This window comes from Muscardinus avellanarius, assembly GCF_963383645.1.
Source record: "Muscardinus avellanarius genome assembly, chromosome: 1".
Taxonomy (NCBI): Eukaryota; Metazoa; Chordata; class Mammalia; order Rodentia; family Gliridae; genus Muscardinus; species Muscardinus avellanarius.
Window position 1 is genome coordinate 129,040,151 of NC_137786.1, and position 20,734 is coordinate 129,060,884.

The 20,734-nt window shown below is 43.0% G+C and overlaps 1 protein-coding gene across 4 annotated transcripts in view; it reads right to left on the minus strand.

Annotated features, from left to right (window-relative positions):
• The window catches only part of ETS1 (ETS proto-oncogene 1, transcription factor), a gene marked incomplete at both ends in the record, with an annotated part of 123,387 nt that overhangs the window by 12,030 nt on the left and 90,623 nt on the right, over nucleotides 1–20,734 (minus strand). For 2 of the 4 annotated variants that reach the window (XM_080707433.1, XM_080707434.1), the window contains 5 exons: nucleotides 6,930–7,190; nucleotides 11,649–11,897; nucleotides 13,032–13,109; nucleotides 16,014–16,214; nucleotides 17,990–18,109. In XM_080707433.1, the coding sequence (XP_080563559.1) occupies nucleotides 6,930–7,190; nucleotides 11,649–11,897; nucleotides 13,032–13,109; nucleotides 16,014–16,214; nucleotides 17,990–18,109 (909 nt within the window). The remainder of the gene's footprint in view (nucleotides 1–6,929; nucleotides 7,191–11,648; nucleotides 11,898–13,031; nucleotides 13,110–16,013; nucleotides 16,215–17,989; nucleotides 18,110–20,734) is intronic. The other 2 variants (XM_080707435.1, XM_080707436.1) reach the window with 2 other exon arrangements.

Below are 20,734 nucleotides of genomic sequence, written 5' to 3' on the forward strand. Positions count from 1 at the left end.
GGCCAAAACACTCCTGGAACTGAGCTGTTCCTACCCGAAGCTTCCAGATCCACAGCATGTCTGATGGCTCCACCTGCCTTCTCTGTCTTGCTCCCGTCCTGCCAAAGCATTCCCCCAACAAATGCCTTGTACATCTAAGCATCATCTGGGCATCCTATTTCAGCAGTCCCAAACTAACACAGCTTTTTTGTTTAGGTACTGGGAATGGAACCCAGGGGCATTCTACCTTTGCGCTATACCCCTAGCCTATTTTATTGTTTATTTGCTTTTATGGTACTGGGGGTGGAACCCAGGGGCTTTTCTACCTCCAGGCTATACTCTCAGACCTATTTTATATTTTATTTGGAAACAGGGTCTCACTAAGTTGCTGAGAACCTCACTAAGTAGCTGAGGCTGGTTTTGAACCTGTGAGATCCTCCTACCTCAACCTCCGAAGTGCTGGAAACAAGCGTCTGCCACCACGCCCAGCTAGACTCTTTCATAGAATACACTAATATTCTTTTAACACTCACTTAAAAAGCACATGAAGAAAGTTCTGTTATCTTCATTGCACACATAATGGAATTATTTAGGTTTTTTTTTTTTCCTTGGGATGTTGAGCCTGAAGCCAAAGCCACGTAGCACACAACTTTGTCTTTCAAAATTTCTTGTCCAACAGTTAGATAAAATACTAGGGGCATGGCTGACTGAGCTGCATAACTGAAGTGGCCTATATGATATTAATATCTACTATACCCCACACACTGAAATACATAATGCTCAGAACCCAGGGAACAATAATATGGAAGAGTAGTAGCAGCCAGCGCATAGAGAACTTCCTATGCACTCTGCCCTGTCCAGGGTGCTTTCCAAGAACGCATTCATTAATTCTCACAATAAGCCTATGAGACAGGAACTACTTTTATTACCATTTTGCAGATTAGAAAAATGAGGCACAGAGATGTCAGCTTGCCCAAGATAAGTCTCTGCTTTTTTTTTTTTTTTTGCGGGTCTGGAACCCAGGGGCATTTGACCTCTGAGCTACACCCCTAGCCCTATTTTTTTTTTTTAATTTGAAACAGGGTCTCACTGAGTTGCAGAGGGCCTCACTAAGTAGTAGCTGAGGCTATCTACGAACTGTGATCCTCCGGTCTCAGCCTCCCAAATTCTGGGATTACAAGCGTGCACCACCACGCCCGGCTCTGGTCTTAGTTTCTGTAAGTTATAGCCCCGGAAACGTAACCCATCCAGAAGCAGCATGGGATGGCCACTGTCTCCTGTGTGTGACTCCAACTTTAGCCTGAAGGCATTCTCAAGTGACAGATGGGTGCAGACACTACAACCCACCCAAAGGCATCCCACGCAAGTCGCTTTAGGGAGGACAGAAAGGGACACTGCTTTTCTGGAACGGCCAATGCTCATCTCTCTAGCAGGGAAGGCCATCCAGGGAAAAGAAAGAGATGCCAAGGGATATTCGGGACACATGTGGCAGGGCCTTTCCCAACAGCAACCAAAGTGACGGAGTTTCCAAGGCCCACTGCTCGCAGGCAGCTAAGATTCCTGTGGACGCCTCATTTGCTCAATGGAAACATTCTGCTTCAAAGGCAAAAACGTGGAGCTTCAACCTGGAGACAGAGTGGAATTGCCAAGAGTCACCACCCAATTCCAGAACTGGCAGTAAGAGTTGGTTAAAGAAACAGTGACCCCCAAACTCTGAGACTCAGACACTCCTGTAAAACAGGCAGCAGGAAGGGACCCACACGGAAGAGGTGGGTCAAGCTGTGCATTTCCTGGAGTCCAAAATCCTATGGAGAGGGGAAAAGAGACACAAAGAAACAGCCCCAGGGATCAGGACAGATTGCAAAGTATAAGTGGAATTTTTTTTGCCTGAAGGCAGCTTGCAAGGTAAGACCAGAGCTGAACCAAGTCACAGGTGGCTCAGCGGATGGAGGCCTTCAAAAGCCACCAACGGAAAGAGGGAACCTCCACTTTCCACATCTTTTGAAAGACATTACGAAACACCTTACTAGTAAGATCAAGTCCTCTAACCATATTCTACTTGTGGAAGATGATTAAGAAAAACTGTCACAAAGCAAATTAATTAACAGGCAGGCGCAGAGAGGCCGCTCTGGGGCAGACTGGAAGAGGGCTCCTCCTCCCGTCTACTACAAATCTTTCTGGGAATTTTCCTCCCTAGTGCTGCAAAGTGTTTTCCTATCAATCTCACTAACCCATTACTAGCTTCCCCAAATCCATCCCACACATCTCCTGTGAATCCACAGCTAGACGCAGCCAATCAAGACTCAGCTTAAACTGAGGGGTTGGCCTGGCTTTTCCTGCAGCCTGCTGGTCACAGCAGCCTCTGAGGGAGATGTTCAGTTTCTGGTTCCTCATTCCCAAGCTGTTTTTCATCCAAGTGTACCACATTGAGACTGATGGCTTCAGCAGCCCCAGCCCCGCCTGGCTCAAGGACCCAGCGAAGTCACCTCACTTCTCCAGATCTCTGAGATGGTGGCTACTACATCAACTGGCACCAGAGTCCTTTTCTTCTACCAGCATCATTGTATGAAGAGGCTCTGTATTCCAGAGGCTGGCTCTAGTAACCTCCCCAAATTAAAAAGTGTTCCACTCTTCCGAATAACATGCCCACGTGGTTTAGAGTAGTTAAAATCTGCATAAATTCACACTGCATTAGTAACTTGTTTTGGTGACTGCCCCCCATCCCAATCTTTCTTCTCACTCACTCAGGCTCATATGGGAAGCATCCTCAGTGGTCCTTAGAACCCAGACACACGAGATGATTTTGAAACCCAGCTTTCCTTCAGAAAACTGTGACTGCAAGTAATGCTGCCAAATCTTGGGTTGCAGTCTGAATTCAAGGGCTTTGAAGAACTTCCTTTCAAAGTAAAGATGTTTATTTTCAAACACATGTTTTAGCAATAGTTAGTTTAGGGTTACTGAAGCCTACTCAACTGCAAGCTAGAACTCCAAGATTTTGGATTGGTCCTCCAGTTTTCTTACTGTACGACTTTAGACCGGGCCCTATGCCATCTGTGAAATGGCAAGAAAGACATTTTCTCTCAGGACAGAAGCCATCAGAGACAACCTTTAGGGAAATGTAAGAGGCTTCTTTTTCTACAAGATTGGTATCCTTTTGCAATCAATTCTCTCTCTCTCTCTCTCTCTCTCTCTCTCTCTTTCACACACACACACACACACACACACACACACACACACACACACACACGACTTGAAAGTTGAATTCCAGAGAGTCCCAAGCTTTGCCTTAAGGAAACTGAAGAGGGTTGTCATGGTCCTGATCCCTCTATGGAAGCAATGAAGATATCCAAGGAATATTCTCATTCCTCATTATGGAGAACAGATTTTGTATTCAGGTGAGATATTAGTACTTAAAGATTTCATTCAGGTGCCAGATTGCTTTGGCACGGCCTTGAATAAGTCACTTTCTCTGTGCTTGGTTTCACTATCTATAAAATGGGGCTGGAGGATCAGAGAGGAAGGGAGGGTACTATTTGATGATCCAGTATATTATTCTATACCCCCTGAAACTGGAAAACAAAAAGTGAACCAGACTGCTGGGAGTGGTGGCGCACGCTTGTAATCCCCGCGCTTGGGAGGCAGAGACAGGAGGATTGCGCAGGTTCGAAGCCAGATGCGCGCTGGCTTAGGAGACCCTGTTTCCAAATAAAAATGTAAAAATGGGTCTGGGAGTGTAGCCCAGAGGTAGAAGGGCTTCCAGGAACCCCAGTACCACCAAAAAAAAAAAAAAAAAGTGAACCAGAGATGTCTATGTGTTTCAAGGATCAGGAAGGCATTCTGCTGAGGTCTATAAAAAGACAAAAAATGCTGGGCTACTTCTCTCAGATCGTGTTGTAATTAGGAGTTCAGAACGTATCTGTGAACACGAGAAAATGGAGCTTTCTGATTGTATCAGCTTGATAACCGTAAGCAGTTCACAGTAAGGTAAGGAGGTACATTTTGGCGGAAGCCAACATTGCATTTGATGTATTCTTAACTCAGCTAACAGGCAGGCTTTCAAGCCATGTTATCTGCCCCCACATCTCGACCTAATTTAACAAGTTGCCATGGGAGCCCAGTGAAGGTTGATGCAATTTTCTTATCTTTGGAGAAAGAATGTAACTGTGCACGAGAATGTGAAAATTCAGTTTGTAACTGCTGTCCACACTTACAGTGCATTAACTAAAATATCACATGAAGAAGTAAGATGTATTCCTTTGAAAGCAATAAGGACAAACACCTAGGTTCCTAGTGTAAGGGTGGAGAGATGGGTCCTCTTCAGACTCAGAGGATCTAAACATCCACCCTCAGTTCAGACTACATCAGACCTGTGATGTACAAGTCCAAGTGTCCCTACTGTGTGGCTGTACACATGCTCACCAAAACGGAATATTAAGAGAACAGACAGAAATCTGGTAGAGCCTAAGAGAGGAAATACCTAGGACTTTTGTGAGCAGGGAAAAAGCATTTCCAGCACTTGCATAATGATTGCACCTTCCAAAAGACTTTTTTTTTCAAAGTTTAACTCAACATGTCTACATAAAGCCAGACACCCACTCATAGGTACCATGTCATTCATTACCTTGGGCGGGGAACTGGGCAGAATGGGTATCATTTGTCCCCTCCTCCATTCCCGAGGGTGTATCTGAACCAGGAAGGGCTCACAATGAGGGTACAAGGTCAGGGAACCACCACATTCAGCCTGTAGCTCAGGCAGGATGTCTTAACCAGACACTGAGTATATTAAAAAATAATTGGGGCTGCTCTCACCCACTTGACAAATCCCAACTTTCATTCAGACCCCAATAAATAGGACAATACAGTTCAAATCTAAGGCCACTTACAGCACCTTGAATTCTACAGGACGATGAGCCCTGAAGGGCTGACTATCTTGCCTGTGCCCAATATGTGCTCACAGGCTGGAATAATTGATTTCTTCTCTCTTCCCCATGTCTAGCACAATGTCTCACACTCATTTGTTTATAGTTCATTGAAATGGTTCAATTACATTTTCACACATCTCCTACTGCCAAGATAAGGATGAATACTTCTACTTCACTAAAAGTAGAAAAGAGTACAGGGTCAATTTGCCTAAAATCAAGCAGTGTGTTAGGGTTGGGAGGGGACGCAGGGGACTTCTGTTTTCTGGGCTATTGTTCTCACCACCATTTGAGAGAGTCTGCAAAGTGAAATCCCCATCTACAAAGTAGAAACAATTGAATAAAGATACTTAGAATAAGTGTGTGTGTTGTTTTTTAATTCAAGGGACCAGGTAATTTAAGAATTCTAAGGGATAATCAACTCCCTTCTCTTGTGTTCCATGACAGTGCTACCCCCTTATCTCAGGTGGAAAGGAAGTAAGGGAAAGAGAGAGAGAGGGAGGAAAAGCAACCACCTGTTTAAAATGTCCAAACAAAGGTGATACCAATCATTTCAGGACTACCTTGGCCCTTTCTCTTCCCAATTAAGCAGCACTTCTCCCTTCCTTCATCACTGCATCCAACTAGTTCTAACTGTAGGAGCTGGCTTTCTTGCACATCCCAAGACAGACTTAATAGACTTTTCCTCATTCTAGATTTCTTTAATAAAAAGGGTAAACTTTCTAATAATTTGGCATCCAGAGATGGAACAGGACTCCCTTGAATCAGAGCAAGTTCCCATGTACTCATCACATTTAAGCAAAGACCACAAGACACTTCAGAAAGAATAAAGTAGAGGATATTTCCCTTTGCATGCAGCCTATTCCTTTACATATAGACCTTGGTGCTATTTCGAGCCATAGATATTCCTTTGCAATGATCCTTTCATGCAATGATCACCACATAAATGACCCTCTTGATCTTCGTGGGGGAGGGGAGAGTAATATTTCTAAGTATTTGAGTTTTTGTTCTCAAATATCAGTTCATCTTCCTTGGGAAAATCCTAAGACTTCCCTGAACAACACTCTTAATTAAGATCAGATGTGTCAATAGAAACATTGATTTTGCCGTTTGTCTTCCATCACACAAAGCGCCCCCTACAGGGTAACCTGTCCAGAGTGAAGGACATTATAAAGGCCTTGGCCACATCTGAGTAGTCAAAGCTTAAATAAATTTCATTCACAATGCACTTTCTAAGTTTTAGAAAACGCTGCAAACTTTCAGAAAGGACAGGACGATTAACACATTAGCTAGTGCTTCCTGGATATCTCTCAATAGATTCTTCACTGTTTCCTAGGTCAGGCAGCACATGTGCTAGAACCCATTTGAACAATCACCTGCTTTGCTCTATTATCAGATTTTCAACCAAAGCCCAAGGTCACCGTGTACATCTTCTATTCTCTACTATCTTTCTTTTCTCCCTATTACTACAATATAGCTTTCACTCCTAGAAAAAAAAAAATCAATCATAAAGCTAAGTGTGGAAAAAAAAAAGACTTCCTATGTAAGGCCAGAGTGGCTCTGAACAGCATCTAAGCCCACAAGGACACTTTCCCCACATTCAAGCAGCTAGCCTAATGATAACTGTACTCTGAAATGGCCTACCAAGTAGGCCATTCAATTATGCCTTTGAGAGGCAGTTGGTTTTGTATTTGGAAAGACCTCCCAAGAGCAGGCCAGAAAATGTTCCTTGATGCCAGGCCACTAGACTGAGTTTCCAGGAATGCCAAATCATTAAACCTTCCTTCCCCCAGATATGGAAAAGGTCCAAAATATGTTTCCTACCACTCTTGGAAATGAACCCTTGGGAAAAAATACTATTTGCTTTCAAAAAATTCAATGGCTATTCACAAAGTAGAGAGACTGAAGACCTCATAAAAGATGTCTCTCCACTTCCCCTTAAAAAGTGTCCCTGGGTAGACAGCACAGTGCCTTCCATGACCCTGCACACAAACATGCAGACAGCTGCCTAGGTGAGGGGAGAGTGCCTACCTGTGTAGCCAGCCAGAGCCGCAGCAGGAATGACAGGTTTGTCCTTGTTGAGGTCAGCACGGTCACGCACATAGTCCTTGAAGGTGCCCTTGGGCTTGTGGTTGGGCAGGGCAGCCGGATAGTCCTCAGAGTCGAAGCTGTCATAGGAGGGCACACGCTGCAGGCTGTTGAAAGATGACTGGCTGCTCCAGGACTGGGTGAGGCGATCACAACTATCGTAGCTCTCTACACTCTCAAAAGAGTCCTGGCCCCCGAGTTTACCTGGAGGTAAAGGAGGAGGTAGGAAGAGGACAGGGGAGAGAGGGTTGGGAAAAAACAACTGTAAAAACCCTCTTATGGGACAGATTGCTGATCAGATTTGCAGGAGGGATGGAAGAAGGGAGGGGCCCAGGGGAACCAGATCTCTAGTTAAGGGGTTTATTCTGGGGCAAGGAGGCTGGTCTGGGCCACAATCTGAAAGGCCACTGCCACTCTGCTGCCTGGCTTAAAGCTCTCACTACAAGACTCAGAGCCAAGTACTCCTCACACGTGTCACAGAGCCATGGCAGCATTTGGGACCTCAAGAATTCTAAAGCCAGAACCTAAAAGCTGAGAATCACAAGTGCTCTTATGGGATTTCAGGTCTATGTCTAAGACCAGATGGATTAATGAAGAAATTGGAGCAGTATCAGGCTGAATCCTTTTTCCAACTCAAGCCAGTGAGATGACTTCAGAAGGTTCAATCTGGCAGAAGATTCTGACCATAAGGAAAAAAAAATTCCATTAGACTAAGAGAAGATTGACCTTCCTTGACCTTGGGACTAAAGTGTTATTTTTAACATTTTTCCCAAATACTATTTTTAAGTGAAATACGTGTCCTGAAATACGTGCCTTCTCAAATAAAGATATTATGGGATGTTGTTTTCAGGAGATAAGAAAAAAGAAAACCACTATCACTTTTTTAAATAGAAAATCATATTCCTTATCCTTTGCAATTACAATTTTGTACTTAAATTTATGCCTCATTCAGGAAGCATGGGCAGTAAAAAAAAGCAAATAAGTTGATTAAGGAGTTAAGGTCCACAGTGGTGTCAGAAATCCTTCATTCTGTGAATTGCTAAAGCATTCTTCACTGACCACAAGATCATGCAAGTTCATTAATTTCCCAGACCAGGTTATAAACAGCTGCTATGATTGCACAATAGCTCTTGGAGAAATTTCCATTGGCAAAAAATGCCACATTAAAAGAGGCAAACAAAAAAATTTTTAATAAAATAAATACATTTAAGAGCTAAAAGGCTCCTAGGAATGTTTCTGTATTTTATGTTCAGATACTTTGCAGGCAACCTAAGGCAAACTGCCAGATACTATAAGGTCACCTCAACCCACCAAGGGCCAAGAGGCAAAAGGACATAGGAATGATTATGCAGAAATACCTACAAATCAATCCTCAATCATTCCAAGTACTGCTCTATAAATTTCAAATTACAGAATAAGCTTGGCTCTTACAACTTTATATTAATGTGTGTTCAGTGTAATGTCCCCTTCAACAGTGGGGATCAGTAAAAAGATGAAATAAAATAAAATTTAAACATGAGCAGTTGCCTGAATATAACTTAAAATAATTGGGAAAACAGCCTGCTCCCAAAGTTTTTAAAGATGCCAGAAAAATGTATTTGAGTATGTTTATTTTATATATGTATGTATGTTATATATTTATGCATGTATGTATTTCTTCTTGTATGTTGGAGATCGGCTCCAGGATGCCCTGCATGCTAGGCAAGCACTCTACCACTGAGCTACAACCCAGCCTCTCAAGTATGTACCTTTAATACAGTCTAGTATAATATATAAATATTATATAAATATGATACATTTCTGCACCTTCAATGCCTTCCAGTACTACTTACAATAGAAAGGTAGTATTATCTGCTTTATCTCATTTATTCCTCAACTCATCCACTCATAGGACGGTACTCTCCAGAAAGCAAATCAAAGAGCTTTGTGGAGCAATCGACCCAACCTACCCATCCCCGGTCACACTGGCACTTCCTTATTCTTAATAAAATGAAGGAGTGGTCCCTTCCAGATATTCACATGAAATGACTCAGGAAAACTGTCCATGACCAGAAGCCACCTCCTGTGTTCAGCAGAACAGGAAGTCTACTAGCATCCCATAAAAAGGTGTTTGCTCATACCAGTTACCAGTCTTAATGTCGTTCAACTGCTCTGTGAGACACCACAGGCCTAAGAAAGAGAATTTGTATATTCATGAAGAATATCCCACCAAGCCACCGAGATTTAGAGATACTGTCGATCCTTACATCTCCTGAAATGATTCCTTTTTTCTAACCAGCCAGCAGCCACTTTTATATTCGGAGGACAGAAAGAGCGGGATCTCCAAAAACAAGACAGTTGAGTTTCCAACAAGTCCACTAAAGCGAGGGCACTAAAGTAGGCCATAACCACTCTCTGGCAACCTTTCAAACATGAGCCAGAGGCAACTCAGTTGAAAACTGTGGTTTACAGCAGAAGGCGGCTTTCATTTTAGCTCTATTTCACAACCCTAGAGCTGGAAACCTTCATTTACTGGTATTTTCTCTCAAAATGGGTTGAATCCAACTGGATTAGACACTCAGTGCTCACGCTGTGTGGCACGTGACCTCAAAGACGTCCACTGGCTGGTTTTTCTGAGAAATGCCTCAGCGGGACCCATCCAAAGCTATCTGACTCCACCAAACAGACCTCAGAGCACTCAGAAAAGTAGACGGTAGCTCCACAGCAATCTGCTGAACACACACTGCCCGCACAAAGGCAGTCCTTAGAGTCCAAATAAGTGGGACAGAGAAGCGCTTTGTACACCATAATGCAGTGTATGAATACCGTGATTATTAACAATAATCTGCTAACAGTAATGCTTTCTGTCTGGACCAGTCACTCCATCTCAGACTCCATGGGACCCTGGAATCGGTCTTTTTGCAACAACTCTCACATGCAAAAAGCAGACCTGAAGGAATGGTCTGCCGCTTAAGTTTTCCTGGCCTGAAGTGTGGAGGGAAGAAGTAAAAGTGAAGCCAGAAAAAAATACCTCACACCCCTTAGTGAGGGTCATTTTTGGTTTATAGTCATTAGTTTGGGGTTAATGGGATGTTAAGGACCAAAACCAAGAACCAAGAAAAGGAGAGGGAAAAGGGGCAATTACACAAATGCAAAGCCAGACACAATTTCAAAACAATGTGACAGTAGATCTACCCAAAGTTACAACATGCTGAACCCCAAAGCCACAACTCAGTCTCACTGAGTATATGCAAAGAAAGCCCCACAAGAAAGCAAAGCTGTCCTAATGCTTTGACCTGCCTGAGAAGACACATACGTACACTGGCCTATGTATTTAAATAGACATGCACCCAAAAATAAAAGACAGAAAGGGGAAGGCAGAATCGGTCCCACCCAGCCACTTTGGCCTGAAAACACAAACACCCTGGGGCCCTAAGAAGAACTATTATGGGTTCTGATTTTGCAGGGACTTTCCCTATGCAGGGCTTGTTAGATATCCCAAGCCTTGCTGGGACAAAGTGTGAGCCTGAATACACAAAGAAGACCATGATGGGGACAGCCATGATGTGCAAGGCGTGATTCACCAAAGCAAGGCTGCCCTGAGCTCTCTGCCAGGAGCCTCAGGATGGGCATCACAGCAGTCACTGAAGCAGAAATCACTAACAAGCCGACCCAAGTCAGACTTCCAGGACCAAAGGCTTCCGAATCTCCTGGCTCAGCTTTCTCCTGTTCTTCCTGTTTATAATTTTTCGCCATTTATTCATCAGAAAATCCATCTTGTTTAGCTTTTCAGACATTAGCTAGCTCTTCCTAGATGGACAAGCCCCTCTTGCCAACAGATTCTACTTGCCTCAGGAAAAGAAAAAACAATGAGAACAAATTACCAGGTGGGCAATGCCTTTGAGTGTTTATGCCCTGATCTTATAAACTGGGTAGATTTTACCCGCTTTGCTTTATGTCCGCCAGCTCTATTCTGAAACATTTACTTCACAGCCAGTGTATGTTTTATCATTATTATAATAGCCATGGGAACAAGAGTACCTTCTTTTGGAAGCCTCTGGCCACCTCTTCCCCTGGTCCTCTACCTAAATACACACTTTCACCACACTGTTGATGAGTGGTTCCAAATAAATTGTTGGTTAACCATCTTGTATCTTCCCAAACCAAAGAAGTCACAGGAGGCTAAAGGTCCCAGGCTGAGCAGCAGAGATCATTCCAGGAGCCAAGCCAGGTCCTATAGTCTAACCCAGGAATATTCTAGAACAGAAGGACACATGCAAAGCTAAAGGGTTTTCTAAGATAGTCACTTGAAGCTTTTATCTTTGATTACATCCTCCTCATGCAAAATTCTCTCAGAGAAAATAGAGCATATCTTTTTAAAAAATGATGAAATTCAACTACAGTTGTTATTTGGATAAAACATTTTATCCAAACAAGACATGTGATTGTTTATCCTGTCAGACTTGAATCCCACCAGGGACCCCAAGATCTCTGTCACTATGATGGACATGATTGTAATTCTATGATGGGAAGATCTAATTACCTAGATATTCTAAGATGGGGAATATCTTAGGCTGAAACTAAGATATCACAAGGCTAAGAAGTGAAGTGGGACCTGAAAAACTTACAAAGGTAGGTAACACTTGTGAAGCCAAGAGCTTTCCAAGAAGAGAGCTAACCTACCACGACTGGTCCTCCCCATGCACATGTTGTCTGGAGTTACAACTTCTTGTTTGATGGCAAAGTAGTCGGTCTGCAAGGTGTCTGTCTGGAGAGGGTCCCGGAGAATGACTGAAGGGTAGTCGTTCTCATACTTGAGGGAGAGGAGCTCCTCTGAGCTGATGGGATGGAGTGTCTGGTAGGACTCAGTGATGAAGCTGGGTTCTGAGAACTCCGATGGAGGGACACACTGAGCATGCTCGATACCATAACCTGGAAACAGAGAACATTTAGAACTGGAGAAAGGCGACACTTAAACGTAAACTAAGCAATTCCTTACCACTTACAATGGCCCCACAGTATGGAATGAGCTGGCTACCTTAGAGGAGAAGATAAAAACAAAAAACAAAAAAACTTTTAAGTCAAAAGTCCTAGGACTTTTTGTTTTTTTTTTACACCTTGCTCCACTCTTAATAGCTATGGCCCTTGATAAGATTCTTTCCTTTTCTCATTTAATTTCCTTATCTGTTTTTTTTTCTTTCTTCTTTTTTGTATTTGTACTGGGGGGGGTGTGAATTCAGGGCATTTTACTAAGAGCTATACCTTGAGCCCTTTTTATTTATTTTTTATTTTGAAACAGAGTCTTACTAAGTTTCTCAGGCTGTCCTCACATCTGAGATCCTAATGTCTCAGCCTCCCAAATACTAAGATCACAGGCATGATAAGGGAGATTACAATCTTCCTCAACACATTGTGATGGAGGTCCAATGAGAATATGTATGCAAAATGCCTACAACATTTCTGACACTTAAGCTCTTGATATATAATACTTATTATTGCTGCTGTTATTGGAATAAAAATTGAAATAGAGTATAAAGGGAAAAAAAAGTGAGGCCATCAGATAAGAATAGCCCTATACAAATTATGTTCTTCTGGCTACCTCTCAAGGATTTAGGTATCTTAACTAAAAAAGACATGTCTTTGTTTTTTTAATAGAAGATGAAGCTGCATGGCATGATCTTAAATAAGGATTTTGGAGGAAATGTTGTCATTTCCACTAGTAAAAAATGAAAGAGCGGGCCAAGATCAAGTCCCTAAGCTAATCTCCTTGGCCACTGTAGTGCACAAGGCCAAATAAGATCACAAGTGTCTGAGCCAAGCTGTATTCTGCCACATTAAAGACGTCAGATTGACTCTAGGCACAGAAACTTGCAGGTTAATAAGAGATTTACAGAGGCTGAATCCTTATACCTTGTGAGAAATAATAAAATAAATAAAATAGTCTATAGTTTAGAAAATATTATTTTCCACAGAATTTTCATGAAGGAGCCTGCGATCTATAAGACAGGGAACCTTTCCCAGTATCCCATTATAACAAGCAAATAGAAAAGCAGAGATGCAACTTACTGATGAAGTAATCCGAGGTATAGCGGGATTCTGGATAAGCGGGGTTGACTCCATTAACTTGATACGGTTTTACCTCCTCTGCAATGAACAGGGTATGGAATGAAATAAAGAAGGCAACATGCAAGTAACATTTGGCCTAAAAAATCTTGGATGCAAACACCACAATGATCGCAACCATTTTGCTAAGAAATCTACAAGGTCATTCACTGAGCTGGTGTCTGAGTCTACCCTGACCAGGGCCCTGTCTAAGTATGAGATCACAAAAGTATGGCTAAGTATATTACTTCAGTAGCTTCAAAATGGGATTTAATATTTTGCAAAGAGAATCAGTGAGTAATCACTAAGAGTTGGAAAAACATTCAGCCTTTATTCTAGATGCCTGTGTATGCATGCGTGTGTGCGTGCGTGCGTGTATGTGCGCCTCATGGAAGAGATTAGAATCAAAGGCTTGACATTGTCTCAGGAGGTTACCAGGATTGGTGTCTGAACCTCAAATCATCAATGCAAAACCTTCTCTGAGATATACTGCAATCTTTAGGCTCATAGATCTGATAGCCCCCACCACTTCTAACAGAGGTCTGGGTTTTGTTCTATGTTTTCCCCAGTTGCTCTTAGAATTCAAGTTCAGGCCTGGATACCTGGTAAGGTGACTCCACCTGGTGAACTCTGAGGGCTTATGTAAAATGAGAGCAGAGCAATATAACCAAACTGCTGTTCAGATGCCAACTTCCCCGGGAACAAGAAAGGAATGGAGAGGAAGGGTAACTAAAGACAGACATGCTTTCCCCAGAGCCTCTGTGAGCCTGGGACCCTCTGGTAACCCTGGAACCAAATAAGGTAACTTATCACTCTTTTATGGAGCTTCTGACTGAATTTCACTCTAACAATCAGACATAAAGAGAATTATGTTTGTTTGGGGTTTTCCTCAGGTATTTGATAGTCTGTCAGAAACAAAAGCTGATAGGAAAACAAGTTTAGGCCTGCATGGAGGAGGGGAAGAAAACAAAACAAAACAAAACAGCTCCCAATTGAGATAAAATGACTAAACTTTGCTTTAGCAGCTTATCAGATTGAACCTTCCCTGGTACCTTAGGCCTTCCACCCCACCCCACCCACACAGCTATGTTCTCTGGGTGCTGTGCTGCTCTGGCTTCATCACAGACCCCAAGCTGCACCCTCAATACAAACATCTTGCTCATATCTTCAGATCCGTGAATCTGAAGAGGGATGACTCTTGCCACCTCTCAGGGGAACAATGGATGGGATGACAGGACTTTTGTCCTCAAACATACTCAGTTACACCCTATTTTCCTTAAATTCCCTTATGTTGTTTCTTGACAGAAGGGCAGGACACACTTGTCTTAGGACCGAGAGACTTCCCGTGAGTCCACATTATCACAGAAAGAACACAGGACGAAAAGTTAAGTTTAAAAAGACCAAAAGAGAAAAAAAAAGGTAAACGAATAAAACATTTCAGAGTTAAATTTAAAAATTTAAGGAAATGAGGGATAATTGAGGAAATCTAACCTGAGCCGCACTTTACAGACAAGGAATAATAGGGCTTGTCTTTCTTATCTCACAGGGCTTTTTTGATAATTCAGAGGGAAAACATATTTTAAAACACTTTGGAAACACAGGGACACTATACAGATATTAACTACAACCATGATCAGGGCAGTCTTAGATACCCCAAAGCACCTGGCAGCTCCAATATGATAAACAGAGGGAAATATTCTATTAGTAAAATATATTTGGGTTACAGTCTGGTGCAATCTGCTGTTGTGTTTAGAAGCCAGCAGTTAAATCAGATCTGCAAGGAGCCTGCTGTATCTTTTCCCTCTATAAACAAGTCGCTCATGTCAACACCTAGGAGTGGGCGTACGTGCAGTTACTCAGAGGACTTGCCAGAGCTCTGGGGAGGACTGTGAAGCCGCTGGCCAGCCCTGGTTAGCTGCAGCCACAGGAAGATTCACCCCGTTCTTAACTATGTATTTATTATTTTTCAACAGAGAAGCTGAAGAACAGGAATAAAGATCACACTGCTGTGCCCCAAGAAATCTAATTCAGTCTCTCTTGAGCATCGCAGGAGTGGAAAATAGCCTTAAACAAATGAAGGTATTATATGGAATAAAAGTGCTAACCCTGAATTTTGCACCCTTCCCCCAGGAGCCAGAGCTGGTGACCACAGGGAAAGGGTGGGCCTGGGTTAGAGAGGGCAGCGGGCTTCTAGGCTTTCAGTCAGCTGGAGGGCACTGCTGACTGCTGGTAACTGCAATTTATTTTAAGAAGAAATTCAGAAAAATAAGCGCAAAAACACCCAAGTTTGCCGCCTGTTGCTGTTTCTATACTCGGCCAGGACTGTGGGACATGAGTCACTTCGTCCAAAAAGGTTGGAAGAAGCCAGCAGGAGAGGCCGTGTCATTACAAGGTTGCAACACAGCATCCTGATATAACCTCAGTTTCTACTCCAGATGCGAAAGGTATTCTGCACTACTGCAATTCCAATCCAGTCTGCGGGCAGAGAAGCCCGTCTCCTAAATGACCTGGGAGAAGCTGAGCATGCCTGTGGATGCAACAAGGTATGATGCGGCCCAGATCAAGGCAATGTGTGTTAAGATTGCCGGGAAATAAAAAGCCCAAAACCTATTCTGGCAAAGGGCACTGCTTGTTTGAGTAGAAAATAGTTCTGAGAAAAAAAATGGATTGGAATTTTGTACACTAAGAAGCTACAGGAGTATGATCTTGCTGAAGTTTAAAATCAGAACCCTCAATACATGGAAGAAAAGAAAGAAATGTGTACTGAACACCTGCTACATGTCGGCGGAGGTGGGGGTTGCACCAAGAACATCCCATAGACCATCTGTGCCATAACTGGAGACCCAGATAATGACAGGGACATCCCCACTGGGTCAGTCCTCTCACCTACTCTTAACAGCAAGCATCTCCACACAGCCCTCACCTCCCCAGTTTCCACAAATGTACCTTTCTGCAGGATCTCTAGATGTTCCCATAGGATGTCCCCAACAAAATCTGGAGCCAGCTCGAGGAAGCAATCTTTTCCCAGGGCACAGAGGGCTGCTCCGTTCATACAGAACTTTTGGAAGTCCACGCCCTTCAGGCTGAATTCGTTCACAGCCCACATCACCCAATCCCGAACGTGGGTTTCTGTCCATTGTCGGGGGTCTGAGGGAAGAGACCAAATGAAGATGCAATGGGTCAGATTTTGAAAGAGACACTCACTGAAGGGCTTGAACATAGCTTAAGATGCTATCCTGTCCACAAAATCAGCCTAGGAATATGGATCTCATCAGGCACCTTCCATAACCCTCCCCGCACATTCAACATCCCCACCTCCTTTAGTTTGCCAGGTAGGAGAAAACAAGGTCAGCCAAAAGGCAACACACAAGTGTTCCCTGCCTTCCATTCTGGCATAGCTTTCCATGAATCTCCTCCCTCACGGCCTTATTTCCATTGACAATTCTTAAATGGCTTCTTTAATAGCAATAATAAAGTGTTTTCCTTTTCTTTTTTTTTTTTTTCTTGTTTTTCCTTTTTACGGTACTAGGGATGGAACCCAGGGGCATTCAACCTCCGAACTCTATCCCCTACCCTACTTTTTATTCTTTATTTTGAAACAGGGTCTAACTGAGTTGCAAAGGGCCTCACTAAGTAACTAAGGCTGTCTGTGAACCATGATCCTCCTGTCTCAGCCTTCTAAATGCTGGGATTACAAGTGTGCTCCACAATGCCCAGCTCAAGTAAAGTGTTTTCAAGTAAAGTGACATGCACATGCCTCTCCCTGCTCTTAATTTGCTTGGGGATCAGTATTTTCAATTATTTGTATCTAAGCCAATTATACCAAATAATTATAGCAATCAGTAATAGTAAGTCATTTGAATGGTGCTTGCTAATGACATTGTTAGGTGCCTACATTATACTATATCCCTGCAAAATCAATACATATCACAGGCCTGGCTTCTCGTAGCACTATTGTACAGATGACATACAGTCTTCATACATGACCTGAGGTTTAACCCAGCTACACCAGCCAATGGCACGTAGAGAGCTCAGCTGACAGCAGGTCACAGTGCCCACATCCCAGCTTCTCCAAGGGTACCCACCCACTTCAATCCAACAGACCATGTCATGAGATGCTAGAAAGCCCAGTCAGAATTCACTTTATTCTGCCTTGTGATCCTCAAAGAATGTTCAGCATAGCTGCCTGCTGAAGTTTGTGGTCAGTTCTAAACATGGGAAAAGGTGCAGAGACCTTCACAGAATCTGCCTACAGCTTGAGTGTAGTGAGTCTGTAAGTCTCCCATCCAGCAGTAGAACTGTTCTGATCTCAGGATAGCCTGACTCTCACTCAACACACAAGTGTCCTTTCTGCTCTCCATTGCTTGTGAAATGTTCCTTGGTCAAGGCTGCTTGTTCTCCACTCACTTCTCCTTTCTGACAATTCCAGACTCCTTCCACTTCTGAATAAATCCTTTCAGATAAGAACTCCCTAGCAACAAACACGCTTTCCCAGAGTTAATAGAAGAGAAAAGAGCAATCAGCAAATTCTAACAAACCAAGGGACTGAATTCATCCAGTGGTGGCCCAGAAAAAAGTTTCCCAAACCTGTCTGGACTGCAGAATCATTGGAGGAGCTTGAAAAATATTACTTCCACCATTGATTATGAATGACTTGTTCTGAAATAGGGCCTGGCCTTGGAAATTTTCGGCATCTGTGCACATAGGTTCTGGACCAAGATGGTGGTGACAAGCCTGGGAGATGGAGAATCACCAGTACATGTATGTATCTATGATTGCTCTAATGGACGTCTACAATAACTCATGGCTGCTGATTCAAGTGTGGTTAGTCTACTATCTGGCTCCCACACTAAAGGTGGACAAATGAACCTTCCCTAAGGGTCTGGCCCCTACTTTCTCTTTTTCCAACTACAAAAGCATACCTTTTGGGATTCCCAGTCTTTGCTGCTCTTTTGTGAAACCACTGAAAGTAGCTTTCAATGCCTGAGACATCATTTCTTTGCTGCTTGGAGTTAATAGCGGGACATCTGCACATTCCATATCTGTAAAAAAAAAAAAAACACACATAGCATATGAATAACTAAAACTAAATAGGCAATTAACCACTCAAAAGACGTAATAGGCTATGGAGGGACTGAAGAAGCTAAGCTGAGAAAAAACTGTGTTAACGTTCTCATCAAAGCAGGTAAAACTTAAGGGGCTTTCAACAATGTACTAGGCCCCTTAAAAAACACCTAATTCTTGCCTTTAATGCCGTATACCCCTGACATATAAAATATGCTTATTCTTTCTATACTCTCTACTAAGTTACCCACACAGTCCCTGACTATCCTTCTTACTTACTGAAGGCATCAGTGCTATTACATATTTTCAATTACCTAGGAAAAATAAAGAGCAATATTCACTCATTCAACCCGTAATTATTTAGCCCTTGTTATATGCAAGGAATTAGAGAAAGCAATCACAGTGAACAAGACAGAAATGGAGGGGGGATATCTGATTCTTGCGGTAGATTCAGTCATTAAAAATTTATTGATATGCTGAGCATGGTGACGCACGTTTGTAATCCCCGTGCTTGGGAGGCGGAGACAGGAGGATCACACAGGTTCGAAGCCAGCCTCACTGGCTTAAGAGACCCTGTCTCCAAATAAAAAATATAAAAAAAAATAGTTCTGGGAGTGTAGCCCGGAGGTAGAAGGGTTTCCAGGAACCCCAGTACCACACACACACAAAAAATTATTGACATAATGAAATGTTCAAATAAAATGTCAATAAAAGGCTTCAAAAATAAGTATAAGATGCATGTTATCATATAAACAGGAATACCTACAAGTCTGGAGAACCAGCAAAAGCTTCCAGAGATCTAAAGGATGTACAGGAATTTAGGAAGAAAAAAGAACTATAGACCAGTGGCACCCCAGAAGCTATGTCTTTATCACTGAAAATTTTCAAATGCAAATTTTAGCCCCACTCCAGACCTACTAATCAGAATTTCTGAAAGTAGAGACCAAAATATCTATTATTTAATTTTTGACAGATTCAATGCAGGGGCCTTCTACCTTCAGGCTATACCCCCAGTTCTTTTTTATTTCTTATAAAATAAAACAAGTTCTCACTAAATTTCTGAGGGTCTTGCTAAGTGGCAGAAGCTGGCCCCAAACCCTCAATCCTTCTGTCTCAGCCTCGATCCTTCTGTCTCAGCCTCCCAATTACAGACACACCAGTGTTAGAAAACCCATTTTCTAACATCAGATCCTGGTGATCCTAAAGAGCACTAAAGTTAGTGGGCCACAATGCTAGACAGAACTAAATGAAGATTATGGATCAGACAGGGGCTTGACATATGTTAGTATCAAAAAGGTCAGTGCAGTCAAAGCAGCAATCAAGGGGGGCAGTTGCTGGAGATGAAGTTGAAGAGGTCAATAGGGAGCCTCTTAAGGACTTTATCACTCTATCCTAAGTAAACTAGCAAGTCAGCTGAGAGTTTCATGCAGAGGAATGACCTAACCACATTTTGTGTTAAGAAGAGTGCCTGGGCTGTTCTATACAGAATGGGTTAGAAGGTATGAATGGACACACTAGTATGAAGCTTCGGGCATTTGTTCTGCTGAGAGATGATGGTGGTTTTGACTAAGAAGGTGGTGACGCAGATAAGCAGGCAACTTCAAGTGCTAAATACAGGAGTTGGTAAAATCTATCAAACTTGATTTACGTAGGTGGTAAAGAAGAGCTGTATCAAAACCTGTAGCTCTGCTAGCGTGCCACCATTTGCTACAGCCGTTTGCACCTTCCCCTCTGCTGTGCCTGGCCCTCCTGTGCTTGCAGGCCCTGTACATACACACAGCTAAAGTCAAGCATCATCTGAATTTATGTTGGGCTCAATTCCTCACCCAAAGCCAACCCCTTCCAGCCTTTCTGTGACCTTCAGCAGTGATACCCTTCACTGTAGTGATTTCTAGAAGTCTGAATCTCCAGTGTACCACATGTTGAAACTGACTTATAAAATGGCCAACTTCCATGCAAGGACAGTACAGAAGTTCCTCACTAGCCATTTCTAAACACTGGCTTGGTGAAAAGAGATCTCTGAACATACACAGTGTGCTCTTGGCTGAATAAAATGGAAACAAAACAAGAAAAAGATGACAGCTGGTGACCTCCAATAAAAGAGCTAGTAATCATCTCTGGGTGGCAAAATGCTTGGGAAGGGCACTGCGTGAAGAAAGGGCATCACTGGCCTCTGGCTTGCTTTCTGCAAGCTGCTGGGAAATGCTTAGATCCAAGGTCTGCCAGGAAGACCAGGAGGGCTCATTGGAGCTGCTCCACTCTGGGCCCTGCCTGCCACTGACAGGGAATCTGAGTTCCAGAGAGTGGTGAGTTTGGGTTACTCTGGGACCGGGCAAAAAAAAAAAAAAAAAAGTAATGGAAAACTCAGCTAGCCTCCAGGAAGGGTTGACAAAATGATGGAAAATCCCAGATTGTTAGGGGTAAAATAAATGACTGGGGGGGAGGGGTTTGCATGTTGATTACATAACATCCAGCCCTTCAAACAATGTAGTAATCATCAAATGAGTCACTAAGAAACACATCAGTGTCCCCTGTTTGTCCCCATTGTACAAGTCCAAGAACAGCTAAGGGGCAGGTTCAGAAATGCTTCCCCTTTAAGCCAG